Source organism: Mobula birostris, chromosome 7 (genome assembly GCF_030028105.1).
Source record: "Mobula birostris isolate sMobBir1 chromosome 7, sMobBir1.hap1, whole genome shotgun sequence".
Classification (NCBI taxonomy): domain Eukaryota; kingdom Metazoa; phylum Chordata; class Chondrichthyes; order Myliobatiformes; family Myliobatidae; genus Mobula; species Mobula birostris.
The window spans coordinates 138607936-138633180 of NC_092376.1; the positions used below are offsets into that span (position 1 = coordinate 138607936).

Here is a 25245-nt window from a genome sequence, read left to right on the forward strand (position 1 = left end):
CAATGAGAGGGAGTAAAGAGGGTCCTTTATTTGGTTGGCTGCCAATGACTTGTGGCATTCCGCAGGGCTTATTGATGGGTCTGCTACTTTTCATGTTATGTATTAATGATCTGGATGGTGGAACTGATGGCTTTGTGGCCTGGCTTGCGGGTGTAGGGGAAGGCAGTGTTGAGAAAGCAGGGAGTCTGCACAAGGACTTGGACAGATTAGGAGAATGAGCAAAGAAATGGAAGATGGAATCCAACACAGGGAAGTGTATAGTCATGCACTTTGTCAGAAGAATAAATGAATAAATGGAATTTGCCTCCCATTTCTAAATGCTGAGCAAATTCAGAAATCAGAATATTAAAGGGACCAGTAAGTCCTAGTGCAGGATCCCCCTAAAGTAGGGATTCCTATCCTGGGGTCCATGGCAGTAAAAAAGTTAGGAACCCTTCCTCTAAAGTTTCCCTAAAAGTTGACTTGGAGGCCGAGTAAGTAGTAAGGAAGGCAAATGCAATGTTAGCATTCATTTTGAGAGGACTAGAGTTAAGAGCAAGGATGTAATGCTGAGGCTTTCTACGACATTAGTCAGACCACATTTGGAGTATTGAGAGCTTTTTTGGGCTCTATATCTAAGAAAGGATGTGCTGACATTGGCGATGGTCCAGAGGAGGTTTACAAGAATGATCCTGGGAGGTAAAGGATTACTATAGGAAAAACATTTGATGGCTCTGTGCCTCTACTTGCTGAAATGTATAAGATTTGGGGACAGGGATCTCATTGAAACTATCAAATATTGAAGGGCCTAGATAGAGTGGATCCGAAGAGGATGTTTCCTGTGGCGAAGGAATCTAGGACCAAAGTGTGATTACTGAGTACTCTATGTCACAGTTCGGTGTCACATATTGTTAGTATGAGAATGAATGGGGAATGGGATGTGGGATATGAAACAGTGTTGGAGCCACTGGTACAGGTGGTAAGATCATTATTTGAAAATCACTCACAGATACACAAGGCCATAGTATTTCATGTTGAAATGCATCCACAACCTGGTGCTTACCTCTTGCCATTGACTACCACAGACGTGTCATTTTGCTCTCCTGCCATCTCCATCCCTTGCCTGTAGGTACAAGTGATCCCATTTTCTAATTCTGTCACCAGGTTGGCAAATCTTGGAGCAGATTTTTTGATTGCAGGGCAGCAGCTGCAAGATCAGATGGGGCTCCCAAAAGCCTGCCAACACCTGCTACAGCTAAGTGAACCCTGCTACCATAGTGCAGTCTTCTTTCAGAGAAGATGTTTGTCTTTAATAATGCAGATAATCGTTAAGTGCTGCTGGCCGTGCATTATCCCCAGACCATGGCTGCCTAAATGGCCATCCAATATACAGCACAGCTAGTGCTGGCTCAATGCTAAGTAAAAAAATCTAATAAAGTGATTTATCAACCTGACCCTGCTTGAATTCTGGGTGTTAATTAATGTCCCTGGTTTGATTGATTGTGAAGAAAATCCCAGCTAAACATAGCAATCAGGCAATTAAGCAGGCAGCATGAAGTTGGTGTGTTCACCTCACTAAAAACTGAAAATAACAAGCATGGCTTAATCACGCTCCAAAATTCTTGCAACCATTTGTGAGAATTATCAGATAAGTCACCAACAAATATTAAAAAAGTGAAAGCAACAGTGTTGCCACTTGATGAGAAAATTTATCTGTAAAAAATTAATCTTCAGAATGTATTAGCCTGTTGATTGCTCTGCTAAAGAGTGTTGGGTCCCATTTTCAGTTGCATATATTTTAATATTAAATAATTATTATTTTGAGACACTTCAATGCCTTGGGAGAAATGATCAAACTTGACTATATAACTCATGACATCAAAAAATACTTTCAATGTAAATGCAGATTGAGGAAATCTAAATTTTGGTGCACCCACAGTCATTTTGATGTCAGGTAAACTATTTCATCATTATATTTCATAAACAGCAATGTGGAAGTTGCAGTTCCTGTGAACCTTGGAGACTGACTCATTTCTTTCCCCACTGTAGTAGTGATGCGCTATGTAATTTTTTCTGAACCTTTAAGGGTTAACACAGAATTAATGAGAATGAAAACTTCGATAAATTGTTGAAAGAAATAACCTTATAAAATGGCTGGATAACCTATCCCTGTGAGTACTGGGTGTTAATTAGTGTCCATAGTTTGACTGACACTGAAAAAATAACTTAAGAAGAGGAGCCTGACAGTTTTTTGACAGCACTTGTCAAAATACGTCGCTTAAATGATTTCTTTTTCATCTATATCAGAAATCTGAGTTACCATTTTACCCACATAAAGGAAAGGTTGAAGACACAATGTCTTGATGAAAGATGAAAATGTAAAACATGAAGATGAAGAAAAGGTATATTTGACAGCATTATCACAGAACCTTAAAGAACAGAACTGTTTTGAAATTCTGGAAACCTGAAGGGAGACTGTTCAGGCAAAAGCAAGTGTGTCTATTAATGGCCAAAGTGTATTCAATATTTATGTTTTCTGATGATGAAACTGTTGCCTGTGAAGCGAAGGATAATTTCCACTTCGTTACATCTTAGGGCTGGGTATTGAATTGTATAGTTTATGACCGTTATGTGCTCTGCCACAGAAATGAAGTGCAAATCTGAACATGAACTGCTTTCAGCCTTTACAGGCAATGCATGACATGTGCCTTTGGACATAGAATGCTTGGTTCATGGCAGTGATATGACTGGGTGTTGAATGATATTGTTGCTTCAACCACAAGTGCAAAAATTAAGATATTCACTAGTGGCCACTTTATTAGGTACCTTCTGTACCTAATGTAACAGCTACTGAGTATATTTTCATGTTCATCTGCTTCGTAGCCGACTCACTTCATGGCTCCATGTGCTATACGTTCAGATATGCTCTCCTGTATACCATTGTTTTAACGTGTGGTTATTTGAGTTACTGACGCCTTCCTGTCAGCTTGAACTAGTTTGGCCATCTTCCTGTGACCTCTCTCATTAACAAAGTATGTTTGTCCACCGAACCCCTGCTCACTAGATTGTTTTTGTTTCTCGCACCATTCCCTGTAAACTCTAGAGACTGTTGTGCATGAAAAACTCAGGAGATCAGCAGTTTCTGAGATACTCAAACCACCCTGTCTGGCACCAACCATCATTCCATAGTCAAAGTCACTTAGATCACATTTCTTCCCTATTGTGATATTTTGTCTGAACAATAACTCAACCTCTTGATCATGCCTACATGCTTTTATTCATCAAATTGCTGCCACGTGATTGGCTGATTAGATATTTGCATTAACAAGCAGGTGTACAAGTGTACCTAATAAAGTGGGCACTGAGCATAGCTTTTTGTTACTCTGTGTGTCTAGTAAGCTCCACATTCATAATTTCAGCTTGATACAACAAGATTCCACAACCATCTTCCCCTTTCAATATTTTGAAAGGATCATTCCCTTTACAACTCCCTGATCTGCTCCTTTATCCCCATCAACCATTCTCATCTTCTGGCATTTGCCCATGCAACTGCAGAAGACATAGTAGCTACCCCCTTTCCTCTTTCTTTCCCACCATCTAATGACCTGAAGTCCTTCCATTTGAAGCAGCAATTCTCTTGCAGTTCCTCCAATCTAGTGTACTGCAATCAGTATGGCCTCATCTATACTGGAGGAGCCCAAGTTTGGCTGACCACATGGCCTAAGCCCTAGCAACTCAGCCTCGTAAAAAAAGTCAAAATAATATGGAAACAGCAAAAAAGTCACCTGATGCGCCACAAGGCATGGAAAAGAACAATAGTACAACAAACAATGAAATGTGCCATTAATATACATATATGTACCGGTTACAATAAAACAGAATGCATATAGACCTTGATGTTGAAACTGAACTGCATTTCTGAAAAATGCAACATTGATTTTAGTATTAAGTTCAGTGTTGGGAAACATTCCAAAGACATCTTGTAGGTAGTAGCACATTTGTTTCAATAAATAGAAGTTTATACTGTGAGACAGTGCCAATAGGATTTACCAATATTACATCTAGAATTCAATGTATTTGGATACCAGTTAACAACAATATTCTTTAAGTTGTTCATGAATTAAATCATTCATGTTACTTTGCTGTATATTTTTTTCATAGCAAGAACCTTAGGGATTCTTTAATGTCTGGAAGTCTATGTTGAATTGGCAGTGATGCATATTTACTTCAAAGGCTCACTGCTGTAGAATTATTTGCACACAGCACCAATTATATTCAGAGTTATGCTAAATAAACAAAAATGTTATATTTTAAAAAGAATGGTGCAGAGGTTATCTGATACTCACATATTATATTATGGTCTTGGATGGCCTTTCTATTACACTCTGCTAATATGGAGTGTGCAAAGGAAAATAGGTGGGTCATGGGTCATTTGCATGGGGTCATAGGACAGTCAAGTCCAAAGAAATGGGAGTGAGTCAGAGGATCAATCAAGTGAACAGGGGTGGGTTGGGTCCATAGGATGTTTGGGGGGTAGGAGGGATAATCTGGGGTTCAGAACCTGAGCAAAGCCCTAAAGTTTTTACATTATATAGTCCCAACCAGAAGCGATTCTGAGCAGCAGACACTACAAATCAGGACCTGCCCCTTTAAGTCATATGAAAGAATATCTTACATGTAGAGAGAAGATCTGTATCCTGCACAGTATGTACACGATTGATAGAAAATAATGAAAACAGTGTCTGTTTAATATACGGATCAACTCACAAGTACTCAATATTCACATAAATTCAATTACATATCACCACACAATAGATTTTTCAGGCCTGCATTTCTACTGAATTAGTCAACATTCCTGTTAATCCTTTTCATTCTGACAAACACCTTGATCTTTTGCTAAAATACAGCAGATGATTTGCACTTATCTGTATCCCACAAAGTAATGAGATAAATAATCAGTTAATCAACTTTGAGAAACAAGACAGTGCATTGCAAGAAATTTATCCTCAAAGCTTCCCAGAACCTTTCTTAAGCCATTTGGAGAAGACAGCTTCTGATGCAAAACACAGCAATCCAAGTGGCAAAATGTCAGGATGGAATTTATGCTCATAATCTGTACTAGAAACTGAGTCTTGAACTTTCTGATTCAGAAGTACGTAATGCATCCTTGAACCAGTTTAATTGGAGATGTTCCATAAATTCAACTGATCTCTACTGAGCATAAATCACACTTGCAATTTAGTATAAATATCTGCCATGCCAGTCTTGAATGCAATGGCATTGTTCTCCTTGCAGTTCAAGAGGATTTTTAATCTAGTTATCCATCATTATTCACTCCCAGGACAAGAAGATCTTCACAAATTCCAGATGATCCTCCCAAATACCCAAGATTCTTCAGATCTTCCTGACCTCTCTGAACCTTCCAACCTCCAAAACCTTCAAAGGCTGCCAGGAATCTAAAAGTCAAGGGTCATTCCGATTCTCAAACACCACAGACCCCTTGGATCTTCCAGACTTGTTTGAGGATACATAGATTGTCTGTATTCTCTGAAACTCTCAATCCTTCCCAACTCCATGATTTACGGGTGGAAGCACCGAACTCAACCACCCCAACCATTTGCCTATTCGCTCCTTGTTCACTTCCTTCCTCAGCCCTCCATATCATGAGCCCACTCCTAATTTTCAGTACGGATCCTCGTTCTATCCTCCCCAACCCAAACCCAAATTTCAGTCCAAATCTTTGCCTTTCCTTATCCTCAGCTTTGATCATTTTCTTCCTTGACTTCATCCTGATCTGCACCACCATTCCCACCATTCTGACCAAACATTTTAGCTGCTGTTATAATGTGGATTTTAGTCTCCAGAATATTGGTTAAAAGTCTAGAATATTGTACAGTATGTCTTCATAATCTATCTTACTATGTATTATAAAGTACAGTGCATTCATGGACTTGTTATAATTAGCTATACTAAAATAATAAATAAGGAAAACTCCATACCTTTCATTTTATGTATCATATTTTAGCACTACTGCAGAACAGACTAAAAATGATTGAGTCATCTTTGTGCTTCTTTAGTTCAGTTTAATACTCATAAAACACCAATAAATTGTAACCGAGTAGGTACAGAAATAAGTGGATCAGTCATAAATGCCTCAGTTTCAGAAGAAACTTTAGTTATCTGAGGAAAAAAACCCTTAAACTTTTGAGTTCATTTGATCGGCCAGCAAAATGAAAAAAGCTTACCAAATATACTAGTCCTTTAACCAAACAATTAAGTTGTAAGATCTGAGCTTGGAAATATTAGAGGTAGTGGGAAAGGAATTAGATAACCTGGAATCAAGTCCAGAACATGAAAAACCTGTGGATATAGCTGAATATAAGATAGACCACTGAATGGACACTTTGAACTCCAGTAAATTAAAATTCTACAACCTCGTAGAAGGAGTGTATAGCAGACAGGGTGGATGAGTCGGTGATGGGCAAAGATAAGAAACCAAGAGCTTGTTTGCTCTTCACAATTATATTAAAATCTATTCACAATCACCCTTCTTGTTAAATCTATTGATTGATTTATTTGGAGATACAGCAGGGAATAGGACCTTCCAGTGCTTTGAGCCGTGCCACCCAGCAACCCCTGATTTAACCCTAGCCTAATCATGGGATAATTTACAATGACTAATTAACCTACTAACCAATACGTCTTTGTTCTGTGGAAGGAAACTGGAGCGCCCGGAGAAAACCCATGCATTGTACCAGGAGAACATACAAACTCGTTACAGAGGGTGCTGGGATTGAAATCCAAACTCCAACATCCCAAGCTGCAATAGCGTTGTGCTAACCACTATTCTACTGTGGCGTCCACCAAACCAAAGTATGAAAATCTATAAGATAAGATTTGTGATTGGCAATTTCTGTCCAATGTTATGAACAGTTTTGAATAACTGATCTCGTATTTAAACATGGAATAATGCCCATTTATGAACTATTTTAGGGAAATTTTTCCCTCATCCCACAATTTAAAATGGGAAAATTTTCCTTGTATGGAACAAAGTAAAACTGTAACTATGAAATCACTGAAGAATTACTTTAAAGTTTAATGAAAATTAGGAAGAAAAACAAAAAAGTTGGCATTTCAATATTTTAGTCAATTATATCTATTTACAAATTTTAGAAGTTATAAACATTTGGTACAATTTTTACCTAATTTTGGTTAACTTCTGATATTAATTCAAGTTTTGTATATCATTATTTTATGCATTTATTGTCAACAGTCATGTACCAGATTATACCAGTGTCTGATAAATTATCTCAAAACTACAATACCCAGTTCTGTTGCTAAATTTTATTTTGGATGTATACATATAAATAAGAGGTGACAATTATGGAGTGATATTAAAGATTATACCATAGCCAATGATCAGAGACCGATTTCATGGACTTCTGCTGCTGTAACCCATCCACTTCAAAGCTCAGATCACAGAATCAGGCATGAAAATCAGCATGGTTAATTAACCTTGCTTTGAGTACTGAGATCATTAAAATCCAATCTTACATTCTCATGATACAAAAATATTGTATACATTATCCTTTAGAAATTGAAGCTGTTACCAGAAACATATGCACTTTTCAAAAATCTGTCTTTATCCTATACCATGACAATTTACTGAATCGTTAGAAAATAAAAAAATTATTTTTCAGATTTTTATGTATTATTTGTTTATGCAATTCCATCAAGCATTTGTGGATGATTGAATTCTTCCTAGGGGAGATTTCCATCATTCACAAATATCTTATTTACAGTACATGTTCATAAGTCCAGATAGCTAAGCTACATTTACATTCCGTTCACTTTGAGTATAACGACAGAAAAAATAACTGTGAATAAAAATTCATCTTGTTGATGCACAAGGCAGAAGGGGGTTCAAGAGGAATAAGAATAGACTAGCTTTAAAAAAAATGTGCTTTCACTATTGTTTCTAATTCCTACAGATTGCATTAAGCAATGCAGAGGTGAGAGGAGCTTCCAAAGGCAAAGAGGGAATGTCAATAAAGTAACCACTGGAAAACAACAAAGTGTATTCAGGAATTGCACCAGTTCTCATGAAGACATTTTATCCCTAATTTCTTGTTAACTAAGAAAAGGGTTATAAAATACTTGATAAAAATAAAATAACTCACACAGCCCAATGTTAATTAAATGCACTCATATTTTTGTCATAAATTAAACTTAAGAATAGTAAAGTTTGAGAGTAAAAGGCTGATAGTGTGTCAATAATCTACTTCGCATCTCCTTAATTTTATTTGCACTGAATTGAGCCAGTTTCCTTGTTTGTGAGCCAAAGGTGACACTTTGATACCACAACTGTGTCCATTCAATCCATTAATCGAAGTCTTTTATCTTCAATAGTAATTAGATTGACCACCAGAATGTTAACTGACAGACAACTTTAACATTATATTTGGAGTGTGAGACAGTTTCTACAGAAAGCACGGCACTATTGTTAATTTTGCATTCAGCAAAATTTTATCGAACGTATATGACTGCAATAATTTCCATTTCATTTTATCGAGAGTTTTCTGGTTTTGTATTTACATATCTCTAATAGTTTGATTTCCTAGGGGTACTTTTTCCTTTTCTCCAATTTGCACCATTTTCAAAATACTTTAGCAAAACAAATCACAGCTTTTGATGAAATGAGAAAAGACTTGGAGCTATTATTGGAAACAAATTGGCTTCAGTCAAAGGATATGCGCCTACATAAAATGTGAATATTCCAGGCATCTGAACACCCAGATTGTACTAACAATCAAAAAGTCTTTGCTAGTGATACAGCTATGTTAAAGTAACCAAACAAAACCGAATTATTAAAACACAAAACCTATGAGATTATCATTTCATAATTACACAGATTTGGTCTACATCCATCTCATCAAAAAGCAATGTACTTACTATCTTCTACTGTTCAACTACTAGTCTACAAGTATTCTATACACATCATTGGATTCTTTACAGTATATGACTTTTTAAATCAAAAATATAGGCCAGAGCCTACTTTTAAACTCCATCTATGGTAATCAACTGGAAAAACAGATATATTGGCTCACTTTGGACAAACAAATTCACCCACTCTGACTCAGATGAAATCAATAGCTCACTCAAATGTAATTCACTTAAATGAATCATTATCTGCCAGTTGGGCTAATTCTGCTTCTATGTTTGTTACAGCTGAACCTAATTGAAACAACATTCAAGAAGAAAAATGTCGTTCAGATTCGAAATCAGTTAATGAAGTGAAGATTTAACGACTTACCTATAAAAATAAGAGCACCCTCTCACTGTATTATGACTGAAATATTCCTGTGTCTTTTCATTTCCAAAATCTTCCAATGGATCTGACCATAAAAGATCACACATAGGACCAAATGCTGGTGGCTCTTTAAATCTGTCTAACTGTGAAAGAAACATATGGCATTGTCATTCGGTTGTGTCCAGTGGGAGAAAATACTTCCAATTTTAATCATGAGACACTAGAGAATCAAAATCAGTTCAGTCAGTCTCATACACAAAATATTGCAGGAACGTCTTTAAAATCAGAAAATTGTCTAATTTTAAAGTGGTGCTTCAAGTGGATAAATGAGAAACCTGATGCTGAGGTAATGGAGAAAGTATTATATGATCTGAACCTCAGTTAAGGACATGTGAAGGCCTCTCTTTTCGGTTAAAGAAAGCTAAGAGCAGAATTTCAGAAAAAGAATTCTCAGTCCCAGAATAATTTTATCACAAGATTTCTAGTAACACAAATAGATAAGTCACAAGTAGATAAAAAGGGCCCGAAGGATCACTGGGGTCCCGAGTCACCCCAACCACAAACAGTTCCAGCTGCTACCATCCGGGAAACAGTACCACAGTATTAAAGCCAAGGCCATCAGGCTCCGGGGACAGCTTCTTCCACCAGGCCACAGACTGATTCATGCACGCTGACACAGTTGTATTTCTATGCTATCTTGAATGTTCTGTTGTACATACAATTTATTACAAGTTACTATAAATTGCACATTGCACATTTAGACAGGGACGTAACATAAAGATTTTTACTCCTCATGTATGTGAAGGATGTAAGTAATAAAGTCAATTCAATTCAAATTTGCTACATCAATAATTCTCTGCAAAATCATCGAATATCCAATTTTTGCATGAGACTTCACAGCAATAGTTAAAGTATCTGCCGTCACAGACCTGACTAAATATTGCTGGTATCTATACTATTCCTTATTAGAGGAAAGTTATATGTGGAAGAAACAAAATAACTGACACACAAATTACAGTGTGGAGAAATACATTTCCTCCTACCTTTTCTGATCCATCTGTCTGCATCTACACTACTGTTGACCATTTTAGTTAAATTATTTTGGCCTAGGAAGTTAATCATACCCCAATTGTTACACAGGTTCTATCAGGATAGCATCTGAGTGTTACCAGTACAATGGAATTTTAGGAATAAGGAGGAAGGGGGAGGGGTGAGCAGTAATGGTATTCAGTGGCATGTGATAGTAGTTCACAGAATTACTTTGAACATGGGTGCAAAACACTTGTTCTTCCTTGTTCTACAATAAATTAGCTGAAAATTCACCTTTTCTACTGCAGCTTCCAATGGTCCTTTCCCACATCACAAACCTGGAGAGAACCTCATTTAATGGGACATTTCATACTCCACATTTAATAATAATAATAAATATAAAAATACTTTATTGATCCCAAGTGGGAAATTCTTCCATTACAACAACAACATTGAAAAACACAGTTAGCAGTGTGCAGACTAATAATAAAGTACATAGTGAACACAATAATAATTTACCAATGTGCAATAATAATGTACAAAATAATAAAAGATTTTTAGTAATACAGTTGCAATTTTATTTAGTAACAGACCATTATAGCATCTAAGATGTATCAATACTGACATTACTTTGTATCCAGAATCAAATGAAGCAAGTTCCTTCACTGCTTTCACTTCTAGAAGTTTAAATGAATGATGAATGTACAAATGAATGAAATACTTGTTTTGCAAACTAGAGAGCATGAAACTCAGCAATCCTTTACTAAGATATACATAGATGTTCATGACGAGGCTCTTCTTTTACCATTACAATCCTGATAATAAAAGCCCGCCAGTAATTTGACTAGAAATTCACTCATCAGAATTTCCTTGGAGAAGTAAGCCATCTGATCTCGCTGTTCCATTATCTGTTTAGTCTGTAATATCTGGAGCAGATTTTCCAATGACAGCACTGTCTCTGATCTAACCTGTGAAAGGACAAGGCCTCCAAATATACAGTACGCTCAGTGGCCGTTTTGTTAGTTACCTCCTCTACCAAAGAAGGTGGCCGTCGAGTGTATGTTCGTGGACTTCTGCTGCCGTAACTCATCCACTTCAAGGCTCAGAATGTTGTGCATTCAGAAGTGCTCTTCTGCATACCACTATTGTAACACACCATTATTTGAGTTATTGTTGCTTTCCTGTCAGGTTGAACCAGTCTGTCCATTTTCCTCTGACTTCTCTCATTAACAAGGCATTTTCACCCACAGAACTGTCGTTCACTGGATGTTTTCTTGTTTTTTTGCACCAGTCTCAGTTAATTCTAGAGAATGTTGTGAGTGAAAATCCCAAGAGATTAGCAGTTTCTGAGATACTCAAACCACTCCAACTGGCACCAACAATTATTCCACAGTCGAAGTCTCTTAGACCACATTTCTTTGCCATTCTAATTTTGACCTGACAAGAACTGAACTTCTTGACCATGTCTGCACACTTTTATGCATTGAGCTACTGCCACGTGATAGACTAACTAGATATTTGCATTAATGAGCTGGTGTGTAGGTGTATCTAATAAATTGAGTGTAAATTCTCACATTAATAGATTTAACACTTCATATGATTTACCATGTGTCAAGATGAGTAAAAGGATGTGACTATGATATTAAATATCATTCAAAAATCTTAATTATAATATTAAAATAGATAATTTTAAGTGGTTAATCTAAATATGAATGAATAAAGATTCCAAACCATTAATTACACAGAAATATTAATCTTCCAAAAGGACAAGGGCTTCGGCCACATGGAAACACCAATACTTGTAGACAGCTCTCCAATTTGTGTATTTTCTACTTAGGAAGTGTGTTGCTGTTTCTTCGTCATCATGGGTTCTATGTCAGACAACTGAAACATTAGCAAATGGCAAAATTGTTGTGTCAGCTCCTTTCACCAACAGGACTGTAATGGCTTTAAAGTTGGCTCATCATAACTTCACAAGAGCAAATACAAATGAGCAATAAATGCAAAGCTTGCCAGTGATGCCAACAGCTCAACAAATTAACAAAGAACGACCAAAACTGCCAATGAACTTGCTTGCGGTCATGTTACTTTCATTTGGCAGCTGACCTCTTTGAAACTAAACTTTTCCTTTGTTACTTCAAGGCCGTTTATCAACATCTGCAAATGGCTGTGCAAGATGGACATTAGTGGTTGGCTTTGACAGCAAAATCTTATAAATGAACAAAAATGAAAGGGGAAGATGTTATGTCCACTAACAATCTGTTGGTGGGAATCCATATATATGTAGTCATGAGGAAAAAGATAAAGAACTGAGGGGGAAGGGTGAAATTGGGAAACATCAGTTGGTTGGTGACAGATAGATAAGGAAAGCCAGAAAACTGATAGATAACTAGATCAGTAGAACAATAATACAATTCCATCGGCACCAGTTCAAGGTGACGAGCAAAATGTGTCATATAAGCAAATTAAACTTGTGCTTCAAAGACAGGGACAAAGATATTTATAATTTTAAAAAGAATTCTTCACAGATATTGATTGTAGAAAATCCAACACCAAGTCTAAATAAATCACTTTGAAAGTGACTGTAAAGTACTTGAAACATTTTTGAAAATAATAACTGTAGCCAATAAGAAACTTAAGACTTCTAAGTAGCTTGTATCTAAAAACATGGACATCTAAGTAGCATTTGGCTGAGTATAACAGCACAGAGCAATAACAAAACTGAAGCTGCAGGAATCAGGAGGAATATTCTCCATAAGAAGCCAGGTCACATGTATCAGTATCGCAATGGAATAACGGGAAGTACAGAGGCATGAGAGGGGAGCTTGCCTAGGTGGATTGGAGGGGAATACTGGCAGGGATGAAGGCAGAGCAGAGATAGCTGAAGTTTCTGGGAATAGTTTGCAAGACGCAGGATAGATATGTCCCACAGAAGTTGTTCTCAAATTACAGGACTAACCAACCGTGGCTGTCAAGGGAAATTAAGAACTGCATAAAAGCCAAGGAAAGGGCATATAACGTAGCAAAAGTGAATGGGCAGTTGGATGACTGAGAAGCTTTTAAAATCTAAAAAAGCAACTAAAAAAGCTAGAAGAAGGGAAAAGATGAAATATGAGGGCAAACTAGCAGATAATATAAAGCAGAATACTACAAATTTTCTAAGTTATATAAAGAATAAAAGGGAGCTGAGAGTTGATATTGGACCACTGGAAAATGATGCTGTTGAGGTAGCAATGAGGGACAAAGAAATGGCAAATTAACTTAATAAGTACTTTGCTTCAGTCTTTACTTGGAAGACACTAGCTGTATGCCAGAGATCCGTGAATGTCAGGGAACATAAGTGCGTGCCATTGCTATTACAAAGGAGAAAGTGCTAGGCAAATTGAAAGGTTTTGAGGTGGATAAGTCACCTGGATTACACTCCAGATTCCTGAAAGAGGTTGCTGAAGATGCATTAGTCATGATCTTTCAAGAATTGCTTGATCCTGGCATCGTCCCGAAGATTGGAAAATTGCAAACGTCTCTCCACTCTTTAAGAAGGGAGAAAGACAAAAGAGAGGAAATTATAGGCCAATTAGCCCAACCACAGTGGTTGGGAAAGAGTTAGAGTCTATTATTAAGGACGAGGTTTTGAGGTACTTGGAAACTAATGATAAAATTAGTCAAAGTCAGAATGGTTTCTGAAAAGGGATGTCATTTACTTAGATTTTCAGAAGGCATTTCATAAGGTGCCTCACATGATGCTGCTTACCAAGATAAGATCCTTCAGTGTCATAGGAAATATAGTGGCAGGGATAGAGGAATGGCTGACAGGCAGGAGGCAGTGAGTGAGAATAAAGGTGGTGTTTTCTGGTTGGCTGCCAATGACTAGTGGTGATCCTCAGGGGTCAGTATTGGGACCACTATTTTTCACATAGTTTGTTAATGACTTAGATAATGGAATTGATGGCTTTGTGGCAAAGTTTTCAGATGATATGAAGATAGGTGGAGGGGTAGGTAGTGCTGAGGAAACAATGCAAATGCAGCAGGACTTAGACAAATTGGAAGAATGGGCAAAAAGGTGTTGGGAAATGCGTAGTAAAACACTTTGGAAAAAATGAAGAATAGTGCAGACTATTATCTAAATGATGAGAAAATTCAAACATCAAAGGTGCAGAGGGACTTAGGAGTCCTGGTGCGAGACTCCCAGAAGGTTAATTCACAGGTTGAACCTGTGGTAAAAAAGGCAAATGCAACGTTGGCATTTATTTCAAGGGGAATAGAATATATGTGGAGTATTGTCTACAGTTTTAGGCCCCATATCTCAGAAAGGATGTGTTGTCATTGGAGAGAGTCAAGAGGAGGTTCACGAGGTCGATTCTGGGAATGAAAGGGTTAACATATGAGGAGCATTTGGGAGCTTTGGGCTAACTCACTGCAATATAGCAGAATGTGTGGGGATCTCACTGAAACCTACCGGATGTTGAGAGTGCCATGGTTCTGACCATTAATTCCCCATTTCCTCCTAATTTCCTTTGATGGTGGCACACCTGGTTTTCATCAAGACCCGCAGCATAGGAATGCCGGCTTTGCACCAGCTATTTGCCTGATTGTTAGTTTTGCCAGTGTGGAAATTAACATTTCCCGGCCACTTAGGATTGTGTGTTCTAAGTTCTACTCCAGTTCCGAGGTTTACCTGTGAAACTCAGTCTCTCCGTGTCAAGATAAGTATTCTAAGTTTTACTTCAGCACCGAGGTTTACCTGTGTAGCTCTGTCCCTCTGTGACAAGAAAAGTTTTCTGTGCCGCTTTCCTTTCTACGCTCCATGTCAAGATAAGTTCTGCCTGCTTTCTGTTTTCCTGCACTCCCTCCTGTTTGCTGTTTAATGCTCACACACGCGTCTGCATCCTAATTCAATCTCCATGCCTGTGTCCTGCATTTGGGTTCGCCACGTTCCTTGCAACAGAACGATCTGGGCACCATGGACCCAGCGGACACGAATACCCTTCAACAAGCCCTCGTCAGCCAGGGTTCCCTACTGGGACAGCACAACCAACTCCTCTGGGAGGTCATGGAGAATTTCCGTTCCCTGTCTGCTCACGTCACACAGATCGGTGACCAGTTGGACCGTGTATCCACTCATTTTACTCAACCCACTCCTGGAACCCTGTCTAACTAGCCCAGACAGCCTGTAGCGGCAACCCCCTATGTGTCACCAACATCCCTGCCCAGAGAGCCTCACGTACCTGAACCGGAGCACTACGCTGGAGATTTGGGGAAATGTCGGGTCTTCCTTCTTTAGTGCTCCTTGGTGTTTGAACAGCAGTCGTCCACGTACTCCACGGATAAGCCAAAGATTGCTTATATCATGGGGATGTTACGGGGAAGTGCATTAGCGTGGGCCACAGCTGTTTGGATAACCAACTGGATATCTGCTCTTCTTTCGCCACCTTTATCGCGGAAATTAGAAAAATCTTTGACCACCCTGTCCATGGTAAAGATGCTGCCAAGCATCTACTCTCTCTCCGCCAGGGCTCATGTGATGTTGCTGAGTATTCCGTGGAGTTCCGGACGTTAGCGGCCGACTCGGGGTGGAATGATGAGGCACTCCAAGGGGTATTTCGGAATGCTCTCAGCGACATGGTGAAAGACAAGTTGGCGAGAAGAGATGACACCGACAGCCTGGGTTCCCTAATCTCCCTAGCCACCAGGTTGGACAGTCGCCTCCGAGAACTCCTCAGAGAAAGAACAGATCGTCCACCACCTTTGGCCACTCCTCGGCACTCATTACCGTCTCCCGCCAGAACAAGCCTCTCCTCTCCCCTCCTCCTGCTCCTAGAGTAGCTCCCAGCCCTGCCATTTCCACTGTCCCAGGAGAAGAACCCATGCAGCTGGGATGGAACCGCCTTTCTCCCACAGAACGACTCTGGAGAACGAGGGCGGGTGAGCGTCTATATTGCGGCCAGTCCTGCCACTTCCTTGCTACCCTGGTGAGCCAGACAACATTCCCTTCCGTTCCCCAAACCCGGATGCAGCTTCAAGCCACTTTGTGTCACAACCAACACTCACAACACGCTGGAGGAACTTAGCAGGTCGGGCAGCATCCGTGGAAAAGATCGGTCAACGTTTCGGGCCGGAACAAGGCCCGACCTGCTGAGTTCCTCCAGCGTGTTCTAAGTGTTGCTTTGACCCCAGCATCTGCAGATTATTTTGTGTTTGTGTTACAACCAACAGTCCCTGCCTCTGTTCGCACTAGTGGACTCCGGCGCAGAGGGAAACTTTTTGGATAAAAACTTAGCCTTCCAAGCCGGAATTGCTTGTGAGCCATTGTGGCCCCCGGAAGCCCGGGCACTGGACGGTAGACTACTGGCCAGAGTCACACACTGCACAGAACCCCTGCCTCTCCTTCTCTCCAGGAGCTATTGGGAACAGGTACGATTCAATTTAATTTCCTCTCCTCAAGGCCCTATAGTTCTTGGTTACCCCTGGTTAAGCCATCATAACCCCCACATCGACTGGTCCACCAGGAAGATAGTCAACTGGAGTTCGTTCTGCCTTTCCACTTGTCCACAATCAACCCTTTTCCCAGTGGAGGTCACCACGACCTCGTCTGCCTCTGAACTCTCTGACTTATCCAAGGTTCCAGTTGAGTATCACGATCTGGGAGAAGTGCTTAGCAAGCAACGGGCTCTTTCCCTGCCTCCACATCGCCCTTATGATTGCACAATTGACCTTCTCCCCAAAGCCTCTCTACCCACCAGTCGGCTGTACAACCTGTCCCAACCAGAAAGGGAAGCAATGGAGGCTTACCTAAATGACTCCCTCGCAGCTGACATTATCTGACCCTCATCTTCCCCTGTAGGCCCTGTATGGGGAAGAAAGACGGTTCACTGCACCCCTGCATTGACTACCGTGGCCTGAACAGCATCACCATAAAGAATAAGTATCCCCTGCCCCTTATCAACTCTGCTTCTGAGCCCCTTCACAGAGCCACAATTTTCTCTAAGTTGGACCTGTGGAATGCCTATCACCTGGTCAGGATAGGGGAGGGAGATGAATGGAAAACAGCTTTTAACACCCGCCTCAGTCATTTCAAATATCTGGTCATGCCATTCGGTCTCACCAATGCCCCTGCCGTCTTCCAAGCCCTGGTAAACGACGTCCTTAGGGACTTTATTAACCGTTTCATTTTTTTTTATTTGGACGACATCGTAATCTTCTCCAGTAGTCTTCAGGAACACACCCACCATGTCCGGTAGGTTCTTCAGAGGCTTTTGGAGAACAAGCTATTCATTAAGGCAGAGAAGTGCAAGTTCCATGCCCGTTCCGTCAGTTTCCTGGGGTACATCATTGAGAGCGGGAAAGTGAGGGCGGATCCCGAAAAAATCTAGGCAGTGGCAGAGTGGCCAAAATCCACAACGCTCAAACAACTCCAGCGATTTCTGGGGTTCACAAACTTCTACCATCACTTCATCAGGGATACAGCCAGGTGGCAGCGTCCCTTACTCAGCTCACCTCTCCTGCGACCTCTTTTTACTGGACCCCCGAAGCAGACTCAGCCTTCTCGGAGCTGAAGAGGCGTTTCACCTCCGCTCCCATCCTGGTCCAACGTGACCTCTCTCGCCAATTCATTGTGAAAGTCGACGCCTCCGACTCTGGGGTGGGAGTGATCCTCTCCCAACGCTCCGGCCCAGACCAAAAACTCCATCCCTGCACCTTCTTCTCTTGCCGTCTGCCTCCCACTGAACAGAACTATGACGTTGGGAACCAGGAGTTGCTGGCCGCCAAACACACCTTGGAGGAGTGGAGGCACCCGCTGGAGGGAGCTGAACATCCATTCATCGTCTGGATAGACCACAAGAACCTGGCATTCATCTAAACAGCTAAACGCCTTAATTCCCACCAAGCCCGTTGGGCATTAGTTTTTGGCCGTTTCAAATTCACCCTGACCTATCGTCCTGGTTCCAAGAATGGGAAGCCAGATGCTCTCTCTCGTCAATAGTTCTCCAAGGAGGGCCTTCCCAACCCCGATACCAACCTTCCACCATCCTGTGTTGTGGCTGCCCTCACCTGAGAGATCGAGTCCATAGTCAAAGAGGCCCAATGGACTCAACCTAACCCAGGCGATGGACCCCCCCAGTCGCCTCCTCGTGCCTGACTCTGTCCAGTCTCAGGTTCTCCAGTGGGGGCATATTTCTCGTTTTGCCTGCCATCCCAGCATCGATCGAACTCTGTCCCTTCTGAAGCGACACTTCTGGTGGCCCACCATGGATGCTGACACTTGCTCCTTCATCTCTGCCTGTTCTGTGTGTGTCTGCGGAAAAGCCTCCCATCGACCACCTGCTGGGCTGCTTCATCCCCTACCGGTCCCTGGCCGCCCTTGGTCGCACATCACTCTGGATTTCATTACTGGACTATCTCCTTCACATGGTAACACTGCTGTACTCACCGTGCCTGACCGTTTCTCCAAAGCCATGCACTTCATAGCCCTTCCCAAACTCCCTACAGCCTGTGAAACAGCCGACCTCCTTGTCCATAACATCTACCGCCTTCATGGAATTCCCTCTGGCATTGTTTCTGACCAGGGTCCCCAATTCATCTCTCAAGTCTGGACATCCTTTTGTCAAACCCTTGGAGCCTCAGTAAGTCTGTGTTCCAGTTTCCATCCACAGACTAACGGCCAAACAGAACGAGCAAACCAGGATTTGGAAGCAGTACTGTGCTGCATATCCACCAACAACCCGTCATCCTGGAGCAGCCATCTCGCTTGGGTGGAGTACGCCCACAACTCACTGGTCAACACCGCCACTGGAATGTCTCCCTTCAAATACTCCCTCGGCTATCAACCCCCTCTGTTTCCTGCCCATGAAGACAACATTGCTGTACCTTCAGTTCAGGCCCATCTCTGCCAGTGCTGCAAGGTCTGGACGGATGCACGCGCGGCCCTGCTCTGCTCCGCTGACAGCAAACAGGGGATTGCCAATCGCCATCGAATTCCTGCGCCCAGCTATCGGCCTGGTCAGAAGGTTTGGCTCTCTTCAAAAGACATCCCCCTCAGAAATGAATCCAAGAAACTTGCCCCTCGTTACCTCAGACCATTCGAAATTGAGAGTATCATCAACCCCTCAGCGGTCAGACTTAAACTGCCCAGATCCATGCACATTCATCCCGTGTTGCACATCTCCCAACTGAAACCTGTGTCTGTCAGCCCTTTGTGCCCTCCTGCTGAACCTCCTCCACCCGCCTGGATCATTGACGACTAACCAACTTACACTGTCCAGCGAATACTGGATGTGTGCCGCCGAGGCAGGGGTCTTCAGTACCTGGTCGATTGAGAGGGATACGGTCCCGAGGAGCGCACCTGGATTCCCCACTCCTTCATCTTGGACCCTTCCCTCATCCGAGGTTTCCATCGAGACAATCCAGACAAGCCTGGTGGTTCGTCTGGAGGCTCCCGTTGGGGGTTACTGTCACAGTCCTGACCGTTAATTCCCCACTTTCTCCTAATTCCCGTTGATTGTGTCACGGTTCTGACAGTGAATTCCCCATTGTCTCCTAATTTCCTTTGATGACGGCACACCTGCTTTTCATCAAGACCTGCAGCATAAGAACCCTGGGTTTGCACCCACTAGTTGCCAGATCGTTGGTTTTGTCAGTGTGGTAATTAACGTTTCCCAGCCACTTAGGATTGTGTGTTCTAAGTTTTGCTTCAGTACCGAGATTTACCTATGAAACTCAGTCTCTCCGAGTCAAGATAAGTTCTGCCTGCCTTCTGCTTTCCTGCACACCCTCCTGTTTGCCGTTCAACACTCACACACAAGTCTGCATCCTAACTCAATCTCCGTGCCTATGTCCTGCGTTTGGGTTCACCTCATTCCTTGCAACGGAGAAAACTCGATAAGGTGGATGTGGAAAGAATGTTTCCTCTGATGGGGGTATCCAGAACTAGAGGGCACAGCCTCAAAATTGAGGGGCTACCTTTTAGAACAGAAGTAAGGAAGAATTTTTTAGCCAAATTGTAGTGAATCTGTGGAATGCAGTGGGGGCAAAGTGCATGGGTATATTTAAAGCAGAAGCTGCTAGATTCCTGATTGGTTGGGGCATCAAGGGCAGTGAGAGGGCAGGTGTATGGGGTTGAACACACTCGATGGGCTAAATGGCCTATTTTGTTCCTATGTCCTGTGGTCTTATGTCTGAGATAGAAGATGGCTGCAGTTGTCAGAAGCTAATCATCTCGGCTCTAGAGTATCACCTCATCAAATCTGTAAGCTATTCTATTTAACAAACAAAATAAATTTCTACAAACAGAGCAGGTTTGTGTTGTTAGCTTTTTCAATTGTTTTTTCAATATTTGTCACCTCCATCAGAAATAACAAAGTGAAGGTGTTTATAGATGATGATGTTACTTTCAATTCTATTCACTACTCCTCAGATCACAAAACGGTTTATGGTGGAGAACTACCTGCAAGCTGCATTGCAGCAACTTGCTTCTTCTTCATTGTCAATGTCTTCTAAACCAAGTTAGAAGAAGAACTGGAGGAGAGTGGTAAATCCAACAGCTGTAATTTCTAACACAAACAAGAGAAGATCTGCAGAAGCTGGAAATCCAATGGACATGGGTATGATAAGTGCCAGGAGGGAGATTGTCCATTCATCCCTCCCCACTTATCTCCCTCCTGGCACTTACCTTTGCAAGCGGAACAAGTGCGACACCTGCCCCTACACCTCCTCCCTCACTACCATTCAGGGCCCCAAACTGTCTTTCTAAGTGAGGCGGCACTTCACTTGGGGTCATATACTGCGTCCAGTGCTCCCAGTGTAGCTTCCCGTACGTCAGTGAGACCTGACATAGATTGGGAGACCGTTACCCGCTACGCTGAGCACCTACGCTCCATCTGCCAGAAAAAGTGGGATCTTCCAGTGGTCACCCATTTTAATTCCACTTCCCATTCCCATTCCAACATGTTAGTCCATGGCCTCCTCTACTGTCGTGATGAAGCCACACTCAGATTGGAGGAACAACAGCTTATATTCCATCTGAGTAGACTCCAACCCTGATTTCTCGAACTTCTGGTAGTGCCCCCCTTCCCCTCACCATTCCCCATCCCCTTTTACCTCCCTCACATTATCTCACTCACTCACTCTAGTTCTCCTCCCCCCTTTTCTTTCTTCCATGGCCTTCTGTCCTTTTCTATCAGATACCCCCATATCCAGCCCTGTATCTCTTTCACCAATCAACTACCTAGCTCTTTACTTCATTCCTCCCCCTTCAGGTTTTACCTATCACCTTGTGTTTCTCTCTCCCCTCCCCCGCCCTTTAAATCTATTCCTCAGCGTTTTTTCTCCAGACCTGCTGAAGGGTCTCGGCCCGAAATGTCAACTGTAATCTTTTCAATGGATACTACCTGGCCTGCTGAATTCCTCCAGCATTTTGTGTGTGTTGCTTGAACAGTAATTTCTCTCTCCTGTCATATATTACCCTGACTAGTAAGCCAGCCAGTAGTATTAAAGAGGATACCAAAAGTTACTTCAGATACATAAAGTGTAAAAGAGAGGCGAGAGAGGATATTGGACTGCTGGAAAACGATGCTGGAGAGGTAGTAATGGAAGACAGTGAGTTAGCAGATTAACTGATAAGTATTTTGCATCTGTCTGCACTGTGGAGGACACTAACAGTATTGTGGAAGTTCTAGGTGTCGGGGGCATGAAGTGTGTGAAGCCAGTATAACTAGAGAGAAGGATCTTAGGAAACTGAAAGGTCTGAAGCTAGATAAGATACCTGGACCAGATGGTATACACTCCAGAGTTCTGAAAGAGATGGGTGAAGAGATTGTGGTGGCATTAGTAATGTTCTTTCAACAATCAGTAGATTCTGGAATGGGTCTGGAAGACTGGAAAATTGCAAATATTACTCCACTCTTCAAGAAGGGAAAGAGGCAGAAGAAAGGCTAGTTAGTCTAATCTCAGTAGTTGGGAGGATGCTGCAGTCAATTACTTTGGATGAGTCTCAGGGTACTTGGACACATCAGAATATAGGCTCTAGTCAGCATGGTTTCCTCAAGGAAGAATCTTGCCTGACAGATATGTTGGAATTCTTTGAAGAAGTAACAAGCAGGATAGACAAAGGAGAATTGGTTGATGATGTGTCCTTGGATTTTCAGAAGGCCTTTGACAAGGTACCACACATGAGGCTGATAACATGCTACAAGCCCATGGTATTACAGGAAAGATTCTATCATGGGTAAAGTAGTGGCAGATCGGCAGGAGGCAAAGAGTTGGAACAAAGGGAGCCTTTTCTCACTGGCTGCCAGTTACTAGTGATATTCCACAGGGATCTGTGTTGGGACCAATTATTTTTATGTTATATGTCAATGATTTGGTTGATGAAATTAATAGCTTTGTTGCAAAGTTTGCAGACTATATGAAAATAAGTGGAGGGGCAGGAAGTTTTGAGGAAGTAGAGAGGCTGCAGAAGGACTTAACAGATTAGGAGAATGGGCATAGAAATGGCAGATGGAATACAGTGACTGGAAGTGTATAGGCATGCACCTTAGTAGAAGAAATGAAACGGTTGACTACTTTCTAAATTGAGAGAATGTACTAAATACAAAAAAAGGCGTAAATGGAATTGGGAGTCCTTGTCCAGGATTCCCTGCAAGTTAATTTACAGGTTGATTCAGTGGTGAGGAAAACAAATGCGATGTCAGCATTCATTTCAAGAGGACTAGAATATAAAAGTAAAGGTGTAATGGTGAGACTTCATAAAGCACTGGTAAGGCCCCACTTGGGAGTTTTATGAGCAGGTTAGGGCCCCTCATCTTAGAAAGGATGTGCTGAAACTGGAAAGGGTTGAAAGGAGATTCATGAAAATAATTCTAGGACTGAATGGCTTGTCTTATGAAGAGCATCTGATGGCCCTAGGCCTGCATTCACTAGAGTTCAGAAGAATGAGGGGTGACCTCATTAAAACCTATCGAATGGTGAAAGGCCTTGATAGAATGGATGTGCAGAGCATGTTTCCTATGGTGGGAGAGTCTAAGACACAGAGAACACAGCCTTAGAATAGAGGGGCGTCCTTTTAGAATGGAGATGAAGAGGAATTTCTTTAGCATGAGGGTGGTGAACTTGTGGAATTTGTTGCTGGGGCCAGTCTTTATGTATATTTAAGGCAGAGGTTGATTGATTCTTGATTGGTCAGGGCATGAAGGGATATGTGGAGAAGCAGGAGATTGGGGCTGAGAGGAAAATTGGATCAGCCATGATGAAATGGTGGAGCAGACTCGATGTGCATAATGGCCTAATTCTGCTCATATATCTTAATCTCTTATGGACTTGGATATATTTTACTACTCCTTCATTATAGGCAATCGTTAATCTTCACCAACAAAACTGTGAGTACAGCTTCATCATCAAAAAACTGCAGCCGTTCGTAGAGGATTATTACTACATTTTCTTGGGCTACATAGGTTGAAAATTGTCTCAGTGACAGGCAGCAGAGAGTTGTAATGAAAGATTGTTCTTTGGATTAAAGGGAAGTGTAAACTTATGCTGCCTGGTGATTAGTATTAAGATTATTATACTTCTCACTCCGTGTTAATGTTTCAGACTTCACTGAACGGTACACAATTTCTAAACTTGCAGAAAACATCAAACTCATTGGCAAAGTGAACTGTGAGAAGGACATAAATAGATTTTGCAGAGCTAAAGTTAAGCTGGTAGAATAAGCAGATAGCTGGCACATGGGAGTTTTATGCTGACGAGTTTGAGTTGTTATCTTTGGAGGGGAGAATGTGAAAAAATACACAGGGTATGATAAGGCACAATTCTAAAAGGGACAAGAGAACAGAGATATCTGGGGTATATTATTTATTAATGATTTTAATGATCTGTATATAAGATTCAAAAAGTGCTTTAAAAAAAGCACAGAGCATCTTATATACAGAAGCCGAGAGTAAATGAGCAAAGAAGTTGAGATGAACTTCTCAAACACACCGGCTTGACCACATTTGGAACATCATATCCAGTTATAGTTGTTACACTGGCAAAATTGCAAAAGATTCTGAGAAGGTGCAGAAAAAGTTATTAATATAATTCCAGAGATGAGGAACATATTTCTGTGAATAGAATAGAGAAACTGTAAGTGTTTTCTTTGAAACAGAAGAGGTTGCAAAGGGATTTAATTGAGGTATATGAAACCATTCAAAATAACGATTAGGTAGGTAATGAGAAAGGGTGAATTGCCTTCACTATTAGATCTTTCCTTAAGTCGCCACCAATTCTTTTATGAAATACTTTGATTTCATGTTCCTAGTTCTTGATCCTTCCACAAATGGGAACTATTTCTCAGTATCAACACAGTCTTCACTCTAAATGATTTTGGATACCTTAAATAAATCCCATTGCCATGTCTTCTGCTTCAAAAGTGAGTCAGGCAATTACCTGTAAGGCCCAGGAGAGTAGGGCTAGCTGAAATGCTCTATCAGCCAGTACACATCTGTGGCCTCCTTTCATGGTACATTCATTCTATGATCTTGTAAGTTAGGAATGAACTTTAAATGCTAACCAGGTTGATCTCATATTTTGAAAACAACCTCAAGTTAACCCAGCTCTATAAAGCCTGTCATCAGAGTCCACCAGCTCAAAATTTATAGACTGATATTTGGGGCTCAGTCCCCATCCCATGGATATAGTAAATCGATCTGTACTATACCTTCCACCTCTAAAATGATTTAACTACCAAATACATTTTAAATACATTTTACCTTTTCCTTTCAGCATTCCATCTGCAAAATGTTAGTCTAGCAGCAGCAGCAGCCAAGCCACCAGCACTTAGGCTCAGCAGGGAAGGGTAAAGAGTAGCAGCACAGAAGGATAATGATCGGAGACTCGATAGTTATGGGGACAGGTGATTCTGTGGTCACGAAACAGACACCAGGACGGAATGTTGC

At 41.3% G+C, this 25245-nt stretch overlaps 1 protein-coding gene across 3 annotated transcripts in view; it reads right to left on the reverse strand.

Moving 5' to 3' along the window:
• LOC140200830 (protein phosphatase 3 catalytic subunit alpha-like) overlaps positions 1-25245 on the reverse strand; it is a 422916-nt gene that overhangs the window by 75787 nt on the left and 321884 nt on the right. For all 3 annotated transcript variants that reach the window (XM_072264453.1, XM_072264455.1, XM_072264454.1), the window contains one exon: positions 9293-9432. In XM_072264453.1, coding sequence (XP_072120554.1) covers positions 9293-9432 — 140 coding nt within the window. The remainder of the gene's footprint in view (positions 1-9292; positions 9433-25245) is intronic.